Source organism: Labrus mixtus, chromosome 11 (genome assembly GCF_963584025.1).
Source record: "Labrus mixtus chromosome 11, fLabMix1.1, whole genome shotgun sequence".
Taxonomy (NCBI): domain Eukaryota; kingdom Metazoa; phylum Chordata; class Actinopteri; order Labriformes; family Labridae; genus Labrus; species Labrus mixtus.
Genome location: NC_083622.1, coordinates 20,534,565 through 20,557,410, shown reverse-complemented (window position 1 = coordinate 20,557,410; position 22,846 = coordinate 20,534,565). Strand labels below are relative to the sequence as shown.

General features: G+C 41.5%; 1 protein-coding gene across 3 annotated transcripts in view; it reads left to right on the top strand.

Moving 5' to 3' along the window:
- The window catches only part of fhod3b (formin homology 2 domain containing 3b), an 86,764-nt gene that overhangs the window by 46,530 nt on the left and 17,388 nt on the right, over positions 1 to 22,846 (top strand). For 2 of the 3 annotated variants that reach the window (XM_061050757.1, XM_061050756.1), the window contains exons 4-10: positions 3,754 to 3,821; positions 5,020 to 5,125; positions 17,975 to 18,069; positions 18,976 to 19,087; positions 19,927 to 20,021; positions 20,693 to 20,836; positions 20,955 to 21,202. In XM_061050757.1, coding sequence (XP_060906740.1) covers positions 3,754 to 3,821; positions 5,020 to 5,125; positions 17,975 to 18,069; positions 18,976 to 19,087; positions 19,927 to 20,021; positions 20,693 to 20,836; positions 20,955 to 21,202 — 868 coding nt within the window. Of the gene's footprint in view, positions 1 to 3,753; positions 3,822 to 5,019; positions 5,126 to 17,974; positions 18,070 to 18,975; positions 19,088 to 19,926; positions 20,022 to 20,692; positions 20,837 to 20,954; positions 21,203 to 22,372; positions 22,779 to 22,846 lie in introns of those variants that run through there. The other variant, XM_061050759.1, reaches the window with a different exon arrangement.

The window sequence follows — 22,846 nt, the reverse complement described above, 5'->3', positions numbered from 1 at the left end:
GAGAGCTGGGGGATGGTTTTTGTTATGAGATTTGCCATGAAGAGATGATGTAATATTGACCCTCGCACCATGCAGCATTGCTATAATGTGCTGGCACTGTCACAGAGAATCAGAAGGCGTCAAGACCAGCACAAGACGGATTTGCTCTTGAAAGTTGTCTTCTCAGCACAAACATTCATACAGTCCTGTCTGTCTAAAGGGAATCAGGCCCCACAGCAGGTTTTCACTTCACTCTTTTTTCTCCTGGTAGTCGAGCACATTCCTGATGATTACAGAAATTCCGCTACTACCTTTATGATTGTCATAATTACGAGAGCATTACATCCCTGTAGCTATTCCAGCTGAGAAAACGTGCCTGTGTATAGCAATTTAAGAAGAGAAAACAGCTGTTCCCTATGGTACATTAAAAATGAGACGTAAAAAAAAACACTTTCACTTTGATGAGTCATTTTACTGTCAGGTTTTTGTCAGTAAAAGCCTCAGGGGGAGAAAAAAAACAGTCTGCTGATGTCCTCAGCTGCACTCATGCATTGTTTAATTTGAAGGGTGTCTTGTGCGGTGTAAAGAGTAATTTACTACATAGTTGGATGACTAATTTAATATTCTTAGGGCCGGGCTGTGGAAAACTACTGCTGCTGCTGCAAAAAATTGTGTTTGTTATTAACTTGGTTAACAATTGAAAGAAGCTACTGAAAAGCCCTGACTTGCCTTTATCCATCACATCTTTTACTTCGACCTCTAGGATTCCCTTGACCAATAGCAAACCCATCAAAATTGTTCAGAGCCGTTGATTTAGTACTTTCAGGTGGTTGCAGGGTTTCATGTGAATGAAACTATGAGAATAGTAGGTCACAAACATTTCCCCTGATTAAAAAAAAATGGGTGCCTTTGTTCTTTTTCTAGAGAGGGCTACCCTGAAGACCCAAACTTTTAGGTGCATATTTGTGCCAAATGGTATGGAACTAATCTCCTCTGAGCTATTTACCAAAAGAATCGGGCCTCTCAGAGGTGCAGCAGTGTGTGGACTGCAGCCAGGCACAGTGAAGGAACTGATTGGTGTTGGGAAGAAACAGCTTTATTTTTGATAGAGGATCACTAAACTTCCAAGGCCACCAGTTCTCTTCAAGGAAACATTTCTCTGCTGCACTGTTGCTGATGGACACAGATACACATAGGAAAAAAGCATTCAGCCCAGTGCTGCTTCAGTGATCACAGAGCTTGTCTGTTTAGACATTCCTAATCTCAACTCTCCTAGTCATCTTCCTGAGGTTCAGAGCAGTGGATGTGCCCTATCCTTGACCTGCAGGGGAGAGTGCAGCTGTTCAAATGCTTTTTTTTAGATGATGAAGATTTCATTTTGCACCTGAGGACTTGTTTTATATTTTGCAGAATCACGCTAACCAGCATCCATTTGGACAAATAGCTCACGGTGAAAGCAACGACAAGTCACAACAGGACACATTTTTTGAGATTGCACTAAATTGAATGGTGTCATGTGTTAAAGATTTTAGATATTTTACAGCCTAAAAACTGTAGTCGCAGTGGGTATGTTTACGGAGGAGATTTAAAAGATGATGCTGACCTGGAAACCCTGAGGTCAACAGCCTCAGAGTTCCACAGCCCCCCCAAGCTGTGGAACTCCTGAACCAAAAAAAAAAAAAAAAAGGCCTGAAAACAGTTCCTTCCTGTTATTTATAAAGACACAAATCACCAGCATTGCTCAGCTTCCTCTTTAATACCTCTGGACTTTTCTCTGGAGGGAGATTTATCCCTTGTGGATGTTGTTGCCAGTAACTGGCCAGAGGTCTTCCATAAAAGACCAGCGACCAGCTAGTCATCACATTTCTGAGCCATGTATGGCACTGAATGCATAAACACTAAAAGCTCTGCTCCGCTCATACTGAATACTATTTGAGTCATAAATTAGGAGCAAGATCTAATGAAGAAATGTGTTGGAACTGGAGTGTGAGCACTTCAATCACAATCTGAAAACGGACCAAATGGGAGCGTTTGAACTACACATGGCTCAGTCCGAGTCGGTCTGCATTGCATCTCCGATAACATACGGTGTGACTTACACCACTACTGTCAGCTCTACCCAAACTTTAAACTTTTTTTCTCAATGGGTTTCGTTTCATGATGTTGCATGATAGTAGTCCCAGTGGGCTTCTGTGTAATGAGTTAGAGGTTTTATTTGTATTGTTCAAAGGTTGTGTCCCACTCGAACGGCACGGGGAGACATCAGATGGTCCGGTCCTGTGTGTGCCCAAGGAAATGGCAACACAAACACACACACACACACACACACACACACAAAGACACACACACTCATTCACACTCTTATATACTCATTAGTATGTGTTTCTCACACTACCAATTTTGAATTAGTGTCAGCTGTTTTTAAAGACCTTTTAAGGATCTGATTTATGTGTGTGTGTGTGTGTGTGTGTGTGTGTGTGTGCTTTGTGTGTTACAGTGACGTTAGAGGGCAGCAGATACTTGTGTCGGGTCTGCTTATTTGTTTTTGCCATTTGCATGTTTGTCAATTCAAGTTCTAACTAAAGGCCAGTCATGCAGTCAATAGTGATTAATCATCCTCCTGCAACTGCATCATCTGCTGGGATGCAGCACACCGCCACCTTGCAAATTGCTTAATGAAGGATGTGTGTGTGTGTGTGTGTGTGTGTGTGTGTGTGTGTGTGTGTGTGTGTGTGTGTGTGTGTGTGTGTGCGTGCGTGCGTGCGTGCGTGTGTGCGCGCGTGTGTGTGTGTGTGTGTGTGTGAGCATGTGTGTTTGTGTGTGATAGAAAGACAGAAAGGGTGAAACTGCCTATCTTTGCATAATGCATGTTTGTGTACATGCCAGAGTTTTGCTGACTTAAGAAGGTCACCAAGCCTTTAAGCAAGAGAGAGTATCTGTCTACACGTACATGCAAGAAGGGCCATTTTGCAAAGGACTTAAAAGCAATGTGTGAATAAAAATAAAAGGCCGAGAGAAAAGCAGAGTACCAAACTGCACTGCACTGGACAGAACTGGACTGTGCTGAAGAGTATGTTGCTGTATCTGCAGCAGCTTTTGCTGAGTCAGAGAGAGTTCACTCAGCAGCAGTGATGAGTGAGCCACAAGGATTGCGCTCAGTGCTGCCCTCCCCTGGCAGACGGCACACAGGGCGAGGGATCGTTAAAGCAGTCGCAGGAAATGTTTGCCTCAATCACAAGCATCTGTCATCCGTCGTATCTCTATAGTACTCTGTGGTGATTCAGCATCAGATTAATGGCGGTATATTGTTTCTTAGAATTGTGGTGGTTTTTGGCTCATGCTTCTTCCCCGACTCTGTATTATGCTATTATTAAACTACAGATATGGCTTTGTCAGCAGGAAACAACCACTGTTCACTAACTCTCTGCAGATGTGCTCTGAGTTGCTCCCACTGCTTCCATGCTCTCACTCTTCCTTTTGTAGGGTATTTATCACATTTAGCTACTTTGAATAATTGCTGCCAGTTATTTTCTGCACGACCTAAGTAAGTTTGAAGGAGATATTTGTAATCCACCCCTAAAACATTAAGTATGATGCAAGCAGTTCACTCTGGAGCCTCTGGTAGATGGGCACTTTATTTTTCAAGAATATAAATGTAATGATGAAATCTGTTTATTCATTTTAAATATGAAAGTCTGATAAAAAAAAAAAAAGATACATGTGTGACTATTAACTGTTTCTTTCCCCACTCTGTCCTTTTCTCTCCCTGCACAGAAAAACTGTACAACTCTACTGGACGGGAACTACGGCGAGCCCTTTTTTCCCTCAAGCAAATTTTTCAGGTAATTATGATTCTCTTGAAAAATATCTTCCTATGATTAAGCTCAAGAGAACCAGTTCCTTTTGTTTTTGTTCATGATCAGAACCAGCATGTAGAATCTCCTCTGCTGTGCTCGGAGGTAATGAATGTGCCTATGCATGTGGCCACATTAACATGCAAGAACTTCATGTAGCGTGCGTGGCCCATATACATCAGTGCCCACATGCACGCTGACACTTGGACGCAGCATTGTCTTCTCGAGGCAGAGTTGTGCTGTTGAGAGTCTGCCTTCGTGGCAGCTGCGGAGCTTTCAGGTCTGGTCACAATTCACACACTGGGCTGGGCCGAGCTGGCCTGGCGAGCAGTCAGACACAGAGGGGGAGGGTTAACCAACAGTTAGATGGAAAAGAGAGCAACAGAATTGGTGCAGGCCCAGAATAGATCAGAGTTCACCTCGCTCTTAACAACATGAGTGGCTTTGTAGGGTTGCAGAACTGTAGAATACTTTTTAAAGAGTGCACCTGTCCTGATACCTGTTTATTTTCTCTAGACTACAGAAGTAAAGTGTGTATGTATGAGGCTTATTTGACTTACTCATTGGCAGGTGTAAGAGTTACAGGTTTTGAAATCCAGGATATAAGGTGTGTAGTGGTTGGATCACAGCGATGGGGAGTCCATCTGAGCAGGCTGCAGGAAGCCATACTGTCTTAGTGAGGGTTCAGTTTAGTACAACTTATTTGTTCATGACTTCTTAAGAATAAAGTCAAAGTTATTTTTGAAATGCTAATGCTAAAGCTTAGGCACCTGAAAAGGTTGGTCGTCTCGTTGCATTCCAAATTTAAGCATGAAAATGTATCAGTGCATATAATATATTAGACTTTTCCTGTTTTCTAAGCATCAAGCCGTGGCATGAAATAATAAACAAAACCCTGATGCTTTTTGTATTTCTATCTTTATCACATAAACATTTTTTTGGAGTGGGGAAACAGTTGTCAGAGCTGTAAAACATCCGGTTCTAGATCATTATTTCTTTGTAAACTCTCATTCATGATTTGCAACCATCTTTCAAGAACTAATAAAATGAAAAGAACTTTGTGGTCAGTATGAAGTGCCTGGCCGGACTAAATCAATCAAATGAATTAAATGAATTCATTCTCTACATTTGTCAATTATGTCTAATTGTCTTGACGTTTCCCTCTTTCTCCTTGACCTCTCTCCAGGATGACAAGGACCTGGTGCATGAGTTTGTGGTGGCAGAGGGACTGACATGTTTGATAAAAGTGGGGGCTGAAGCAGACCAGAACTACCAGAATTACATCCTCAGGGGTACGTCCACTACAGAGCAGCATACACTCACAGCTCATTTCTACTTTCTCACACTGAATTTACAATGCTGGCTAATCAAGGATGCTATTAATCAATCATGTAACACTTCCCCCTCTATTAACCTCTCCAGAAACACATGTGTTTACACACACCATGTAAATTGATGATTCTGCCTGATGACCTTCTCACACTCACACACTTAAAGCACATAAACATACTCAAATGTGTGAAGGGGATAATGCTGAAAGAAGGCCAAGTTTAGCAGCTGGTTGATTTATCCGTCCCATGTCGATGAGGTGAAAGGTCACACTGTTTTCATTAAGGTCCTGCAGGGTCTGGGGCGGTTTGTTCAGGGATACTACAGGACCACGGGTTTTCAGAGCACTCACTTCAAGGTCACTACCATTTAACAGCCTGCTGTGAGGGGGCAGGTCACACATGCTTAAGTGGCCAATAAAAGTTTTGGCAGGATATTGCGGATCATAAAACAACCCCCCTTCCCCCCCTCTCTCTCTTTTTTCTATTCTTTCATTTTTGTTTTTCCTCATGCAAGTTCCTCATCTTTTCATTAAATGTGCAACACTTCTCTTAATCAACTAATTTCACCACGTAATGGCTTTATTATTTTTACTGCTTCATTTATCTACATACTATCAATGTCGACATATGCTTGGATCACACTTTTGTGAAAAAAAATCATTTAAGCCTGGAATTGCATATAACAGATCCTTTTTGCTGTTGTTTCATCATTAAGCATCGCTAACAGGAGTCACAGTGATCTTAATCTTTCTAATTGTGGTGCACATGTCCATCAGAAGTAACCCCCCCCCCCGCCTCATGTTTATTAAAATTAGCGTCTATTAACTACTCACCCTCTCATTTTCCAACTTTCTTTTTGTTAACCTTTCCTGTTTAAAAAAATCAAAGAGCAAAGGTCCCCCCCTGTTATACACATGAACATGGCCCCCACCTGGACTACCTCTGTAGACTCTGGTCATTAATGTTTGAGCTTCATCTGAACTTTGCCTAGTCTTTGACTCAGGCTGATAAATCACATGGGGTAAATGGCTAAAACAAGGTGTAAGTGCTAATTTATAGCCCCATCCATGCACGCTCTAGTTTCCCCTCATGAATCTCGACATCACCATGAGAAAAAAAAAAAAAAAAAACTACCACTCTCCCAAAAGCCCTTTTAACCTGTTTCAACTCCTGACTTAATTTTCTATGGAGCAGCTGAGGAAATGTGGAGTGTAGCAGGTCACCCTCCCTTGTGTGTAGGAGAAAGCAAGTCGAGCATGTGCCGGAGCGCAGATGCACATGTCAGAAATGTACACAGATCTGGCTGCTTTACTGTTGACGATTCCAAGAGGAGCTATGTCATAAGAAATCCCAGGAGGGGCGTAAAGCCAAATGCCTGAAATGTTCACACGTGCAGAAAGATAAAGGAAGATAGACAGAGTGAGGACCTTGTAGAGGTAATTGCTTCGGTATCAAACATTGATCACTTCTAATGTGGGATTTTGGCTGTTTTGTCTTTCAAGTTCAGGCCAGTGAAAGGGGGGAAAAAAAGAGAAAAAGTAGGAATGTGGCCTTGAACCCATCTGTCTGGTGTGCATTAAGAGCCTCTCGACAAAACAATCTTGCTCCCTTTCATGAATAAAAATCAATCTTGTGTTTCCTTCTTAGATGAAAAAGGCACACGTGCACACCAGTCTTCCTGCATTTGTACAAAAACAGGTTCCCAGCCGGAGCGCTCTGGAACATAGCCGTCATTGTAAAGCTCACCCACCAATCTACACCATCTCACTTTTTGTTTTTCTCGTTTTTTTCATCCGTCTTCTTAAAGCCCTGGAGGTGTCTGTGGCCAGTTAGTGCTCCCTCAGTGATGTGTGGATTTTCTGGGTCTGCATGGCTAGGGTCAGGCCCCTAGTATGGGCCTCTCACACCTGGCTCGGAGGGCTTCCAGGCTTGGGCTTAGCTCCTTGGAGGCGTGCGCTGTTTGCTCCAGGGAAAGCTTGTGTGCCTTTATCACCCCATCAGTGAGAAAGGCTGTGAGGTCACTCTTTCAGAGGTGCCAGTGCCATCTGGTACTCCTGTAGGCCTCACACTCACAGCCCTGCTAAGGTGCTGCAGATACACAGGAGCACCAGAGGTAATGCTGGGATCATTTGGGATTTTCATTCTTGCGTTTGAAATAAGCATTTAAATGATGCTAGCATCACAACAGCTCAACACAAAACACCAAGGTTCAGGTTTGTTGTATGCCGTCCTTGCAGTCCTCGTCGCTTTGGCAATGGGTCCGAATCCAACCTCGACCCTTTACTGCATTTCATCCCCTTCCATCTCCTCCTAATATTTCCTATCTCTCCCCACCCGTCCTAACCAAAGGAGACGAAAAAGATATATAGAAAAAAAAACATGGGAGTGAAATGATGAAGTGAAAAAGCAACTTTTATTCTGGGTATACTGTAGCTACAACATGGTAAAGACATCACTATTGGTGGCTCACTGTTGATTTGTGAAAACTTTGAACTTCTCACCTTTTATTTTGTGCTCTCATCAGGTCAAAGGTTACCAAATTCTTTGGCTTGTGACTGTGGTTGTAAAGCCCTTGTACTTATGTTTTCATACCAACAAACCTACCAGCAAAATTTCAACATGTTAGCGAGACAATATGAAATAATTGTAAGCATGATGACATGGGCATTTCCCTTTAAGATTTACTGTGCAAAACCTTTAGTATAGCCTTAGCCTTTAGTATTCTGAGACTATAATGGGGAATGTCCTTGTGAACATTGTTAACAATCAGTGATGCAGATTTACTCTTTAAATTATTATGACATCCTGGGGGTGGGGATGGGGGGGGGGGGAGTGCTCTGAATCAAGATTAGAGGGTAAGCTCAGTCTGTTGAGCCTTTAGGCAGAATCTTGCGTGTCATGAACTGGTTGCCGTTTAACCTGGCTTGATCACCATGGTAACTTACTCCAAACTCATAACCTGGTGTGCGCCAAGTAATGTTCAGAGTTTCGGCTGTAAAGTGTCGACATTTCATAAAAATATATCCTGCCGATGTTCTCCATGGGCGTCACAGATCCTCAGCTGAGGTAATGTGTACTTTTTTGTCGAGGGCACACTAAGTAGTTAAAGGCAGAATATACAATTTTTCACACTTAAATGTAATAGAAATCAAGTATATCCTCTGAAAATAACTCATGACTGTCTACAATGAGTGTAACACCCGAGTCCCACTGTCTGTGATGCTTTCCGAGCTTTCAGAGTCCAATCTTCACTTTGTTTACATCGCCTGGACAGACGGCCGGCTCATCTCATATAAAAGTTGTTTAATTGAGGGACTAGAGGTAAAAAGAATAACATACTGTACTCACTGCTTAGCTGTGTTTTTAGATCACGCTTATTTCGGGTAAATTTACATTCAGTGTAAAGATACGAGCATAATAAAGATAGCTAGCATTAGCATGCTAACACAACAATGCAGCGCAAGTTGTTTTGGTTTCATGCTGGTGCTCAAGGGCGACATCTGCTGGATCAAAAAATTGCATATTCTGCCTTTAAGTGTTTATCAAAGGTACTTACAGTTCCTCAGATGGTTAAATTGATATATTTATATTTAACATTCATTCACATATTAAAAAAATAATGTTCTTGATTCTTAATTGCTATTTTTTTACTGTCATAACTTTTATATATTCCTCAATTCTTCTCATTATATCAGTCTGACTGAGGCAGACTGCGGTTTATTCCTTTTTGTCAAAGTCAAATGACACATAAGATGTCTCCTTTAATGTGAGCGCTCTCAGAGGTCGTAGCAGAAAGCTTTCAGAGAAAGTTCATTACAAGCTTAATGCTACTCGATGTTTTAACTGGAGCATCAGGCTTTGTGAAGCCAGGTCATTCAAATAAAACCTGCATATGTGGAGACTTGTCTCCTAGTACACCCAAGAAAATTGCCTGTTACGCGCTGAAGAAGAGCGTCTGCTCTAAACGTCCGTGTGGCAATTGAAATACAATTTTGGAGTGCTGTCCCAATTGTTTTTCTTGTTTGAACATTTTTTGGGATTCAGCACCTAGTGGTTTTACGTTGAAAGGGAGTTGAGTGTGTTTTTTCTTTCATTACTCCGAGTACACGCCCCATAATATGGAGGCTTCATTCCACTTCTCTGTGTCAGCACATTTGAACAAAATACACGCCTACTAGAAGTCTAACAATAAACTATTTTAACTCACTGAGGATGACAAGAGGTGAGTGAACAAATATAATTCCCAAGGTGCAAAGACTGTAAGGGGTGTGCTTCTGTTAAAAAGACTTGGTTGTCACAGTAACACATCACTGCTCTACACACAGTAGAGCGTTACCACCTGTAAATAAAACACCTTGTGCATAAGGTAAGAGAAGTTGTTTCACTAATCTCAGAACAAGATGTCAGCTGTGCTAATCATCGCGAGGAGCTTGACGAACAAAATGAAAAGATTTTACCTGACTGATTGTTTCTCTTGTAGGGTTTACCCAACCACCAAAAGTAACAACTGTGTTTAATTGGTAACTGTAAAATATGAACAGCAGAGAGCGGTCAGATTAAAGACAAACCAATTACAGTCAACTTGAAGCAATTACTCCCCGCTTTGAAATGCTTACTGTTGACATTCCTCAACGTAAGCTTTGTTTTTAGCAACACTTTCTCTGTTTTTACTCCTCAAAGGCGATGCCATTTCTGTCACTGCATGCTGTTGTTGACTAAACACTTGCCATCTCTAAGCCTCTGTAGGATCAAATTGAAAGTGAAGCTTAGGTTCGTAATCTACAGGAGTGTTTTAGAGAAACAGCCCTTTATTACGCCTTGGATACATTTTGGTGAAACACATTCTTAAACTTAACATATGTAACCTTTATTCCCAGGAGGCCATATCTCATCACATGCTGTATTTTATAGTATATACACAGGCTTACATGCTATAAGTTATATTTGTGGATTTATAGCTAGCACAGGAATGGGAGTTGTGCTGTAAACGCTCCAAAAGTATTACTGTATCAAATAAGTCATGCTCATATTTCATCTCATGCTTTTATTTCGTCCTTTCCTCCTCTCTCTCTCTCTCTCTCTCTATCCTTCTACCTTTGTATTTCTCTCTTTCTTTCTTTTTCCTGCTACCTTTTTCACATCTTCTGTTTTTAATGCCACGGCACTTATAATACCATAGGTTAAAGCACCTTGACTTCCAGGTATCCAAAGGGGGGGGGGGGGGCTGCTCTGACGGCCTTAAAAGGAAAGGGGGATGCGTCCCAGTCAAGTGTTTCATTGCCATTTAAAGTGTCTGGGGTCTGGAACACTGGTGGCCATACAGGACTCGATCCAGCTTTTACTGTCACACAAGCAGTAACTGTAGTCTTTTTCACAAGGCCTCAAGTGCACCTGAAACACGAAACCCTTTTGTTGAAACTTCTGCTGGCCTGTCTTTCAGTGAAGTGTCGTTACTTCTTATATGTGGAGGATCAGCCAGGCGAAACATTGAGGCTCACATGCAGTGCTCTGTTTAGTATTTACTCAAATAACAAAACAAAAAAAAACATTATATAGTTTGTTTAAATCTATCCTTTTTAGAAAAATCACATTTGGATCACAGACTGACTCTGCAGCGATCTGATAACACAACAGTTTTTTCAATTACACCAGTGCATATACTGTAAGACTGACGTTTCAGTCCTCTTAAAAAGCGGGATCTTTGTTTTCGTGGAATACTCTGACGCAGGCTCTTTAAACATTTTACAGAGCGTAACTAAATTCTTCTCTTGCTGCTCTGGCTGTTTTGCCGAGCATTAAGTGAAAGCCCAGACATAGTTGGGTTAACAGCGTTGTTGGAAGCCCTTGTTGGAAACAGCGTATTGTGTTGTCTGGCTGTGTTATAGGTCGTCAGCTCTGGAGCAAAGGGGAAAACCTTTAGTAAGGCCCATCGTCTGTGTAAACATTTCCATTCTGTCTCGGCTGGGTCAAGAGGCTTTTTGCTAATGTACCAATGCATATGCTGCTTATTGTAGGAGTGAACATTTCCTTGTTTGTGTAATCAAGGAAGAAGTATACGTAGGGGAAGTTGAGCAAATGTTCTGGTTAATCCTTCAGGATAAAGGAAATTTGAGAGGGAAAACATAGGAACTGCTGACACATATGTGGACAAGCGCTGTGTCTGGAGTGTGAAGGAGATCTCCAGGAATGCCCCCATCGTACCAATAGAGACCTGAACTTCTGGTTTGTAATGAGATCCCATGGGAACACGTGCATGTTTTCCACTCGCTCTCCTGCTGGTCACTGCTCCTCGTATGTGCACACTTTTCAATCTGAAAAAACACCTCTTTATTTCCAGACACTCTCACACTAATGACACCTTTCTTGTGCATTCAAAGGTTGATTCATTCACACTTCTGTCTAAACGCTCATGTTAAATTCTAAAGGTCACTTGACAAGGAGGCTGGTTTGTTTATCTTTGTTTTGTTTACTTCATTACAAACGTGCTAGTTAACTCCTAAACCATAAACCAGCAGAACCACCAAAAAAATTCTAAAAATTACATTCACTGCTTACGAGGTCTTGTCCTTGTTAAAGCCGGTTATATTTTGGAAAGCCAATAATATTTTCATGTGCAATTTGAGGTCTGAGTCACTTTTCCAGGATGACAGAAATGACTTCATTTGGTCAGAGGAAATTTAGGAAATGAGCGCTACACATGGTTTCAGCTCAACTCTCTTTACTCTGCTGGCAATATTTTGTCTTTGCCTGCAGTCTGGCCTCTCTCTATTGAATTAAATCCCCAGCCTTCAAAGTGACTGACATACTTGTTGCCGCACTAAAACATATACTACTGTATACTCCATCAACTGTTTAATACTGTACCACAGATTGTCATTTTAACATTCTTTAGCTCTAGGTTAAAAATTAAAAGTTTAGTGAAAATCAATGTCCAGTCAACCTCATACTGATAAGAAAAACAGAACAAGGTGTCATGTTGTTGGTTAAGCGTAGAGCCGTGTTCGTACCCCGCAGACCCCCTCAGACCCTTTCTGGTCCCCTCTCACAAGAGCTGACCATTTGCATCTGAACCCAGTTCAACCCCACCTGGCTGACCTATATTCTGCCTCCTCTTTCTCTCCTCCTGTCATCTGCAGGAGTTTTCAGGCTTTGCAAACCCACTGGCACTGGAATTACAACCCTACACTGCAGCCTGCTTGACTGTAGCAGAATTCAGTATACGAGCCAATTATAAGACTGTTTGACTTGGTTCATTTCTCAAGCTCTCATTTTGTCATCTCTGACCTTGCTGTCTAAGATACATAAACTATGATTTGGAGAAAAAATAAATCTTTTGCAGTTGTGCAGCACACAGGCAAATAGACTGAAATCCTGTGTATTGGAGTGGGTTTTACAGCTGATTCCTGTGAGCTGACTGTACTGTGGGACTGAATTCATATGGCTGGCCAGAACCAAAGCGAATCACACCACTGCTCTCTCAAGAGCAGTAAGAATTTACCCCAGCTCATCTTTCAGTTCGCTTTTCAAGTGGGTGGATGTCATGCAGTAATTTTTCTCGAAAGTCTTCCCCATTTGGATGGGAGGGGAAAGGCTCATGTTGGGCTTTCCTTGGTTGTCTTTGTCCTTAAATGACTGTTTTCTAATATTTCTGTTGGTGCCATCTTCTCTATAAGCTTTATACTTTATATACAGAAGAAATAGAGAAGTTTATCAAATGGAACATGCTATGTCCTTCTTATTTCCTTACAGTTTTGTAAACTCCTCAGCTCACTAGGCTCTGCTCAGTACTGCAGTAGTTCATCAGGTCTGCAGCGCCTCATTCAGAGCTTTATCAGCAAACTACTGGAGAGGCCCCCCTTGCTTCACTTTATGCCATTGTTCCATTAGGTTTGTTTGTTTGTCTTCAGGGAATGTATTTGGTCTTAAGCCCATAATAAACTGTGTCAAACACTGGCAGACATGTATGTCAGGACCGAAATGGGAGCATCCCCCTGTTGTTTTACTGTATGCGGCTCAACGTAAGTCTGGCTGCTGGCTCAGTGAATCGGTCTGGCAGAGGCAGTTTGTCTGGCTCTAATGATCTGGGTGATTAGCTGAATTACAAATGGAAAGTTACCCTGGAACGAGTCTTATCCAGTTCAAGAGCTGTTTAATGGGCCTGACAGTCTGCAGAATGATAAATGTCAGGACCATGAAGTTACCTGGCTGCTCTTAATGTTTGACAGCTTTTTGATTACACTCAATTCTACCGAAATATCCAAACTGTCCATTCTAAAGCTGCACTAATCAATATATTTGGTATTATACATAGTCTCTTGGGATATTTGAGCGGTTGTATGGCCTGCAGCTCAGTAATGATCAACCTTTGGGAAATGCACTTACCCATCAAGCCCAGCACCAAACGATGACTTACTGGATGTTTACTCTATCAGTTGGTCCAGTCACAAAAGATAAAGGGGATTGAATATTGGAGCAGGCCACAATATCTTTGTCTTTAAAGCATCCTTTTCATTTACCCCCAATATTTTTCAGCATAGTTATGCAAAGTCCACCCCCCCCTTGTTCTTACTCTGACCACTTAATAGCAGTTTATGTACCTCTTAGCTGTTTTGTCAACTACAAATTATCACTGCAAGAAAAATAAATCCTACCCCCCTTCCTTTGAAGTGAGAACCAACCAATCACAATGCAAGGATGAGTTTTGTAAAAACAAAAGCTAAAGGAACTATGCAGAGAGAATCAGAGCCGTCGATGATTAAAACGTATATCAAACGTTGCACTGAAAGTGGGTCATAAGCTGGTCCAAAAACACAATGAGTGAAGTTGAAGGGAATTATTCTGTGATGACTCACTATCATAACTGAATGCCAGTAGAGTGGGAATGAGAACTAATTACAATTTTATTATCCCATATATTTCTAGACTCCAGTGTGGATGCTCACACTTTAGAAGTTCAAGTAACTTATTTTCATTGTAGTGAAATAGATTGCTCAAGCTTTCTCCCCAGACATTGCAGTAAAAGATACAAAGCTTGCGTAGGTACAGGGAGCTACACTTCAGACCTGAGTGCAGCTTCTGGCTAATGCAGACCATAATAAGATAAGAGGCCCTAAGTTGCACTGTAAAGGATGGAGATTTGGCCTCCATCCCAATGCCCTGGTAGAAAAATTGTTGCATGCTGACAGAAAGTTTGGCTGACCCAGTTTTGATCAACTCCAAAATGTTAAATGAAATCAAAGGGGCAAAGTGGTGAGGGGAACAGTTGTGTAGAGTTGAAGCTGTTGAATTGATTTCTTACATCTTTTCTTTTCTTTTTTTTTTGCGTCTGCTGCCTTGCGTTGGTACTGCCACCCAGACCCCGGAGTACTTCTCACCTCAGCAGTGGTCAGGGAGCAGCCCTTCCTGCACATTCCTGGGGCTGTGGTAGATAATTGCTGCTGTTTATGAGAGGGAGAGGCCCTGAGGAGACACTTCCACCAGACCTTAAGGTTTTACTTCTCAGAGTTCTGGTTCGGACACAGAAACAGGGTCTGTCTCGTCCTCTCTGTAGCTTGATAAACCTTCAAATCTTCAATCTGCACCTCAGCAAAAAAAACAATACTTCAGTATTGAAGGAAATAGAGTGTCAGAGCGGTGCACAGATGCCAGACTGCTTCATTGAACACTTCCAAGTTTCCTCCATCTATCCTGCTGCATAATGCCTTACATTTAAATTCTAATCACTGTGCTTTGAAGGAAGCTCATTGTCTGCCAGCTTCTCATTACGTGACAAACATGCAGAGGGACTAAGCAGTGTTATTGTTATACTTTGTGTGAGGTACTGAAGAGCTGCTCATGATTACTCGAATGGAGGCCCACATTTTTGGCTCCAGATCAGTGACAGACTCGGCACACACATGCTCTTCTTATTAACTCTTTTCCAAAGTTATTGATGACTGTCAGTTGTGGAGTTTCAAAACAAATCCCAGGTCCCACGGCCACAGTCTCAGTTATTCACAAAAGTGCAACAAGGCCGGGAAAGTGCACTGCAGTGTGACAATTTCATCACACTCCCTCTCACGGGCTTAAGTGCAACATGCAGGTTAGCTTTCCATTCTCCTGTAGCAGTTTCACAGCTAATTTAATCACAAGTGTGCGGAAATCTATTTGAAGCTCACGAAGGTGATTACTCTGAGGGTTATTAGATGTTTCCTTTTAACGGTTTCTTACCAGACTCTGCTGGCTGCACTTTCCCATAATGGGAAGGTTGTGTTTTTTTTTTTTTCTTTCTTTTAAACACAGTTACAAAATCATTTGACCTCACTGTTAGTGGAGTGACTGCGGTCCATGCGGATTATCTGATTCAAAGTTAAACTGTACAAAAAGAACAGCTGGAATCAAATCATTCCACTGTAATGAATCTGAGAGAAAAAGATAATGATTGTGAGGTTTCTGGCATGGTTCTTAAGGGTTTCAATATCAATATCATGTCTCTTATTCCGCACACTTGTGATTAAATTAGCTGTGAAACTGCTCACGAAAATGGAAGCTAACCTGCGTGTTTCACTTAAGCCTGTGAGAGTGTGATAACTGGTCTCTACATTAAATCCACACATGATTCAGACATTCGTCTAGATTACATTTTTTTCCAGAGGTTAGTTTTAGTAAACACCCATAACCTTTTGATGCTATTCTCGTATAATGATCAAAGATTACACGTCAGTTTTAAGTCTTTTCATTTTGAGCTTGACTTTTGGGAACCATGATCTGTCAGCAGCTGAGCATTCAGGTTTGTAATGACCCTTTTAAAAGCCTCATTAAGTTGACCTATCTTTTCTCACCCCTGTTTTCAAAAGGCATTCCTCTAAATACAAAGGAGGAGAGATACTGTACACAGGTGCACGCGAGAGATAAAAGTCTGTGAGTCAGACATCAGCTACCGATTTGAAAGGAGGCATGCGGCGTATTACTCATCCAACAAGAGTCGCATTATTTAAAGAATGTTATTTTGGCCACTTTTTACATGCTAGTTTAATCATTTTTCGTCTGCAGTATTCCTGAGGGATGCTCTCTGGACTCTGTGCACCAGCTGTACGTTATGTCATTACTGCTGTCACTCATCTGTCAGCAGCCGTCCCATACAGAGTGGGGGACTCGCAGGAGAGCAGGACACTCTGGCCCTCGCTGACTGAAGGGGTTAATCATGTTTTCATAAACACACTCTGATGTGGTCGGCTTTGATTCGCTGCATTGTCCGAGCTGCTGACTGCTGTGACGCGCGCTTCTGAGCGCCCAGCAGGGGAGGACTGTTAGGAATGCTCTGGCCAGACATGTTGTGAGTAATTAACCCTGATTGATAAAAGATGAACTGCAGCAGCATGCACACACACACACATATACACACACAAACATACACTCACAATCTTGCTGCATGCACACAGCAGCTGCACCTGGGAATTTTGGCTTGTCCTCAGCATATTCACGGTTTTCATGCTCCTCCAGAGAAGAGGAGGGGAGGAGAAATATATGACAGGAGCTGCAGCCTCTCATCATAGCATGTCAAAAGAACCTTTGTTAAGAACTCGCTAGAAGTTGTTTTGTTGTAATCAAGTTCTCGCTCGAAGATTGAACTTTTCTTTGCTGTTATTTCTATTGAACGATTCAAAACAAACAGGTTGTAAGCCTCTGCAGTCCATTCAGGAATCTCCAGCTCCTTCTACATCTTTTAGTTCAAGCTCATCACCTTTAGTCATGTTCAAAAACAACTGAGGAATCTCGTGATTTTTTTTCTTTTTTTTTTCAGAAAATCCTCTTAGGTTCTACCCCCCAAACCCTGGCTTCTGCCAAGAAATAGTCAAATAGGCCTTCCAAAAAATGTTCCACTTTCGATGTGTTCACTTGTTTATACTTCAGCTCTTTTTCCCCCGTGTCAGCTAATGTATCACCTAAAGTTTCAGAGGGTTCAAGCTGAGCTCATGCTGCTGCTGTCAACTTAGTGTGAATGCAGTAACCCCCGTTGTGTGGACGACCACTGAGATGCTCTTTAAAAAGAAAAAGGGGAAAAAAAGACTTTTTTTAAAAGGGACTTTTGTGTGTTCCCCTCATGTCCAGCAGTGTTAATTTCCCTCCCCCCCCCCCCCCCCCCCCTCCTCCTTTCACAGAAGCCCTTCACTTTTACTGCCCCCCATTGAGATCCCTTGGCTCTTATTATGGTCGTATTTATGTATCCTGTTACAGATGGAAGTCATGTCAGCATCCAGTGAGGCACCCCGCTCAAATATTTTCCCTACATTTGTGTCCTCTGACTTGAGAGATGTTTGTGAAGTGCTGTTTTTTTTTTATTTGTTGGGATTTTTGAAAAGTGACCTCTCTGCAGCTCAAGTTTGTGTGACGTTTAAGTCATGATGGGTGAGAAATAACATGAATCCATTTCACTCACAGTTCACGTCTGTGTTTATTGATTGAATATTCTTTCAAATTCAACCACAACATTACATTCTCTGAGTCCACTTCTTATCATAAACATGTAAATATTACTGTTAATATAAATATAATGTAAGCTTGTTGTTCTAATGATGATATCTGCTGGTGTCTGATTCATATGAAAACTTAACAATTAGCTAAAATACAATGTTGAAAAACTTTCATCTACTTTGTCTGGCTGTTTGATCAGTTTTCACACTAAATACTCTGCAAACATTACCTGCTCATCTTCTTCTTCTGGGTGCTGAGAAGGACGAACATGTGGTTGTCTGTTGAAGATGAAAAAGAAAGAAAAAAACTGCAGATGATTAAGCAGACCCTACCTTTGTCTTTCTCTTTCTCTTGCAGCTCTTGGTCAGATAATGCTGTATGTGGACGGGATGAACGGCCTCATATCTCACAATGAAACAGTGCAGTGGCTGTACAGCCTGGTGGGATCCAAGGTAAAAAAAAAAAAAAGAAAAAAAGTAATATGGACATTCAGAAGAAGATATACTGTTTAATTTTATAGCAACTCTATTTCTGCTCCGACAGAATTCAAATAATCACACACTCTGAAACCTCACTGCTGTGTAAACATTGAAGCACAGTGGTCACCTCGGCCCTCTAGTGGCCACATTTGGAAATGTTACTGCATATCAAAAGAAACCTCATCAGCCCGCCTCTCTTCCCCCTCTGTATTTTGTTCGTACTAATGAATTTTTTGTCTTCCTGTGTAAATGTTGAAAAAATATTTGGCACCCACTTTATTTGTATTTAATCAAATGCCTGTCTTCTCGTCATTGTGGCACATTTCCATTGTTAATATTCATTTCAGCAAGATGTGGCAGCTGTTCAGAGGTATAAGATTAACTCTGATTATTTTATGACTACTGACATGATGTTTATTTCACTCTTAAGCTAATTAGCATTGACAGCGTGGGCCTATTACTCCTTTGTCTAATCATTTTCTCTCTTTTTCACACTTTTGGAGGAGTGGAGATTTGAAAGTTAACAGAGTACTTCAGTATTTTAGAACTCTTTTGTTCTTGTTGGACTTTTTACTATATGTATATATATTTTTTGTTAGATTTTGTGCCGTATTTCTACTACCTGTGTACAGAACATTATGTCTTTTTATTTCTGCCTCATCGTCACACAAGTTTCTTATCAAACCCCTCAAGATGTTTGAGAACAGGAAACGTTTTTTTTTTTGAAGACAATATAAAACCAAACCAATACTCTGTGCAGTCTTCATCCATGTGTTTCAACAAAAACACTGTTCACAATTGAAACATATTGAACTGTTAAAAAAAAGCCGGTTCTGATTTCTGTGAACTGTATTTTTTTCTGTTTTTGGCTTTGTGTAGTTCCGTCTGGTGGTGAAGACGGCTCTAAAGCTGCTGCTGGTGTTTGTGGAGTACACTGAGTCTAACGCCTCCCTGCTCATAAAGGCTGTGAATGTTGTGGATGCAAAACGAGGTAAGGGTCCAAGCTCACCAGACATCATCAGGGGAGCATTTTAGTTAGCAGGGTGAACTAACTGGTGTATTTTAATTGAACCTCAAAACTAATCAGAAATACCATAGGTATGAAAAGACGTGGAATTACAAGAAAAGACTCTACAGAAGCGCATTTTGTATTCTGTATTTAGAATAAAGTACATGCTGTATGTATCTTTTACCACAGATTATTTCAAATTCAGTTTTCTTGAATTCCATCAAGTGTCTTTCAGCTGACTGCAGACTCTCTCTCTGCACAGTAGTCAGATCAGTTACCCTGAGCAGATCCCTGAACGTCCATGCAAACAAGGCTTATAGAGAAGCCTGCTGCTCTAAATGCTTCACATACTGCTCCAGTGTAAAACAGGGGTTGAGCATCAGCCTGCGAGGTTCAAGTATCCCTCTGTCTGTGCTGTGTCTTATCCTGTCACCTCCGCTGTTACATAAGATGACTAAACCTGATCCCCCCCCCCCCCCTCTCACGGAGATGGACTTGACCCTTGTGGCTGAGACACGAGCCTCAGCCACATTGTCTTTTGAGTTCAAGTTGCTCCATTCTCTTTTTCTACTGCCCGCTTGTATAAAGGAATACCTCTATTACTTCATTTTCCTTAATCAAGTTATGAGATGACGGAACATGTTTTTTTAATCCTTCACGCTGGCGCTGCAGGGTTCTTTATGCTTCAGGTGACAGAATGGATCTGTAGAGAGTTATTTCCATGAATATGTGAAGATAAAGGTCGCAGTGTGTTTCGTCTTTGTTTTGTGTTTGCCTTTTAATTAACTGTACCACTTGTTGCATAACGTTTGCTGCTGCAGACACAAAACTGTGGTCAAACATAACGGAAATCCTGGATGAAAAGGATGGAGTGGATACAGAGCTGCTGGTGTATGCAATGACTCTCATCAATAAGGTCAGTGAAGGGATGATGTTAAATGTCTGCTCCATCTCTGTTTGTTCCTCTTCACTGAGTTTCTTTCTTTCAATCCTTTTACCGCATGTTAAGATTTAATCTACATTTGAGTTTCTTATTGGAAGAATTAAGAAAAACCTGTTAATGATTGCAGTGTAAATGCTCACAGTTGAGCAGATCTACAAGCTTGATTGAATGAAGTCCAAATTGAATCTGAAAGTTGGGATTGAATTTGTGACAAAGTGCCACTCTTATCAAACTTCAAAGACAGTTCAGCTTTCTGAAAGACACCAATACAATCTGATCCATTATCACCTATGTTGCCCAAGACAAGTGATGGAGTCATTGGAACGTACCAACAAAAACAGAAACCTCAAAATGACTTTAATTAAAACTAATTATTATCTGTACAGTATCATCTACATAATCAACCTACACTGTGTTTCAGAGTACACAGGTTGATGTTATAACACTAGAACATAGAAACGTATAATGTAAGAGTATTTAATAACGTGACTGAAGTTTATTCAGATAGCATATCTTGTTGCTTCAGAAGTTATTTACGCCCTTTCTGTCTTTCTACATTGTGCAAAAAAAAATTCTCGAAGTTGATCATAATTATTGCAGGAACAGGTTTAGATCCCTTCTCATGTTTTTTGAATCTGTTTTAGACTCTGGCAGGCCTCCCAGACCAGGACTCATACTATGACATGGTGGACTGTCTGGAGGAGCAGGGCATCGAGACCATGGCCCACAGACACCTGAGTAGGAAGGGCACTGACCTTGACCTCGTTGAACAGTTTAATATTTACGAGGTGAGAGAGCCTGAGCAGCCTGCATTAACACACAAGAGTCAGTAGTGTGTTCAGAGGTTTCACTTTAGGGGAGAAAAACATTTATTTACTGAGTTTCTCTATGATGCTTTTCATCCAGATGACTCTCCGGCATGAAGACGGTGACGATGAAACACAGTTGCCACCCAGCGGGCGCAAAGACCGCCGTCGGGCCAGCGTTGGTGGCACGAATGAGAGGCGTGGCCTAGAGAGAAGACGTAGCCGGAGACATTCCCTTCAGAACAGCAGAGGCCACGCTTCTGCCCCAGCTTCACCCAGCAGCCCTCACACTCCTGCAGGCAGCTTCCTGCCCTTCAGCGGCCAACGTGTGGAAGACATTAGTGAAAGGTGAGACGAGTGGGGTGGGGTGGGGGGTGCACAGAAATGGAAAAGTGGAAGATATTCAAGAGAAGACATGAAACGTACTCTTTGCTTCTGCTTCTATTTGAGCTTAAATGTATTTCTTGTTTGATTCTTTTTGTTTAAACCCTGAGAGATAGCTGTACCTAAAAGAGAATCACAAATGATCCATGAAGTATAACTCTGTTAGACAGGAAACAGCTCGACTGCAAGTCTTGTATTATATTTCTCTTTTGGAGAGATGCTTCTCTTCTGTCAGAGCCAAACAGAAAATTTAATTATAGAGGCATTTAAAGAAAGGCAAGGAGACCTGGAGAACTGACTGTTGCTTGAAAGTGAATTTTGAATTAATTTCTCCAGCGTCAAAGACATTCTTCTTCCCCTGACGGAAATAGGAAGCTTCTGTAAACACATGATATGAGCTATCTGCTCTTCGTCTCAAGCCTCGCTTCCTTTAGTAAGAGTGCATCACACTTCAACTCCTCAGAGCCATCTGAGTTATATGACACAAACCTTTGTGACTACACTAACTCACAGCAACCACAACTGGTGATTCAGGCAAGAAGCACATTTCAACTTTGTTTATTTATACAGCAGCCTGGCCTGCACCCTCTAAAGCACTAAAATGTAGTCAGAAATGTATTTTTGATCAAAATAAACCATTTTATTCCACTGTTTTGTGAAGACCAAAACAAGGCTCTCATTTTAAACTGAGGATTACTTTTTAACTTGCTTTTGTCTTTTTAAAATCACTTTTTCCTGTCAGTCCTGGTTTCACAGGTTTGATCCCCAATTATAAAAAAACACACTTCTGTAGAGTAGCACATGCACTAATACTCCTGGTAGCACTCAGGTCTTTAGGTGTGCTTAAATTCAGTCCAGCATGTCATTTGATACGAGCCTAGCTTCTTCCAGTTCAACAGAGGAAATTCGAGCCGCCTTTGAAGCTCACCATTTTTTTGTATTGTTAATGAAATCCAGACAACCAGGAGGGATCCGAACGGCCTACTGTCCACAGACTCCAGTAGGACCATGTATTCCAGAATATCAGTTCAAACGCACTCGATATCTCCTGCGGCCTTTAACTTCTGTTCATCAGTATAATATTTGATCCTACAATTGGATACAGTTATTTTCTTTGTATTAATGCTGCTGTTACTGTGGCCTGTACATATCCATTTCTTACATTAATAATGTTGTCAACAAAGTGTCTAATAACCCTGTCATACATCCTTCAATGTTTGTATCTTCTCTACACTAACATTTCTTCTAATGCTGGTGTTAACAAGCATCTGTCGTGTATGTGTGTTGTCTCTGCTGTCTGTTTTACATCTTGTCTCTGTCCAATTTCTCTTTCCTCTCGCCTGCCTACATCCTCCGTCTCCTCCCTCCAACCCTCCTCTTGTAACAGAGAAGAGGAAGAAGAAGAGGAGGAAGAGGAGGAGGAAGGAGATGAGGAGGAAGAGGAGGAGGAAGGAGAGGAGGAGGAGGAGGAGGAGGAGGAGGAAGAAGCAGATGATGAAAGTCATCCAGTCACTGAGTCCTGTAGTCAGGGCGCTCACAGGTATTTTAGAGAGGGTGGTGATATGGCTTTCCCACTTTTCCTCATAAAGTCTCTCCTCTTCATTTCAA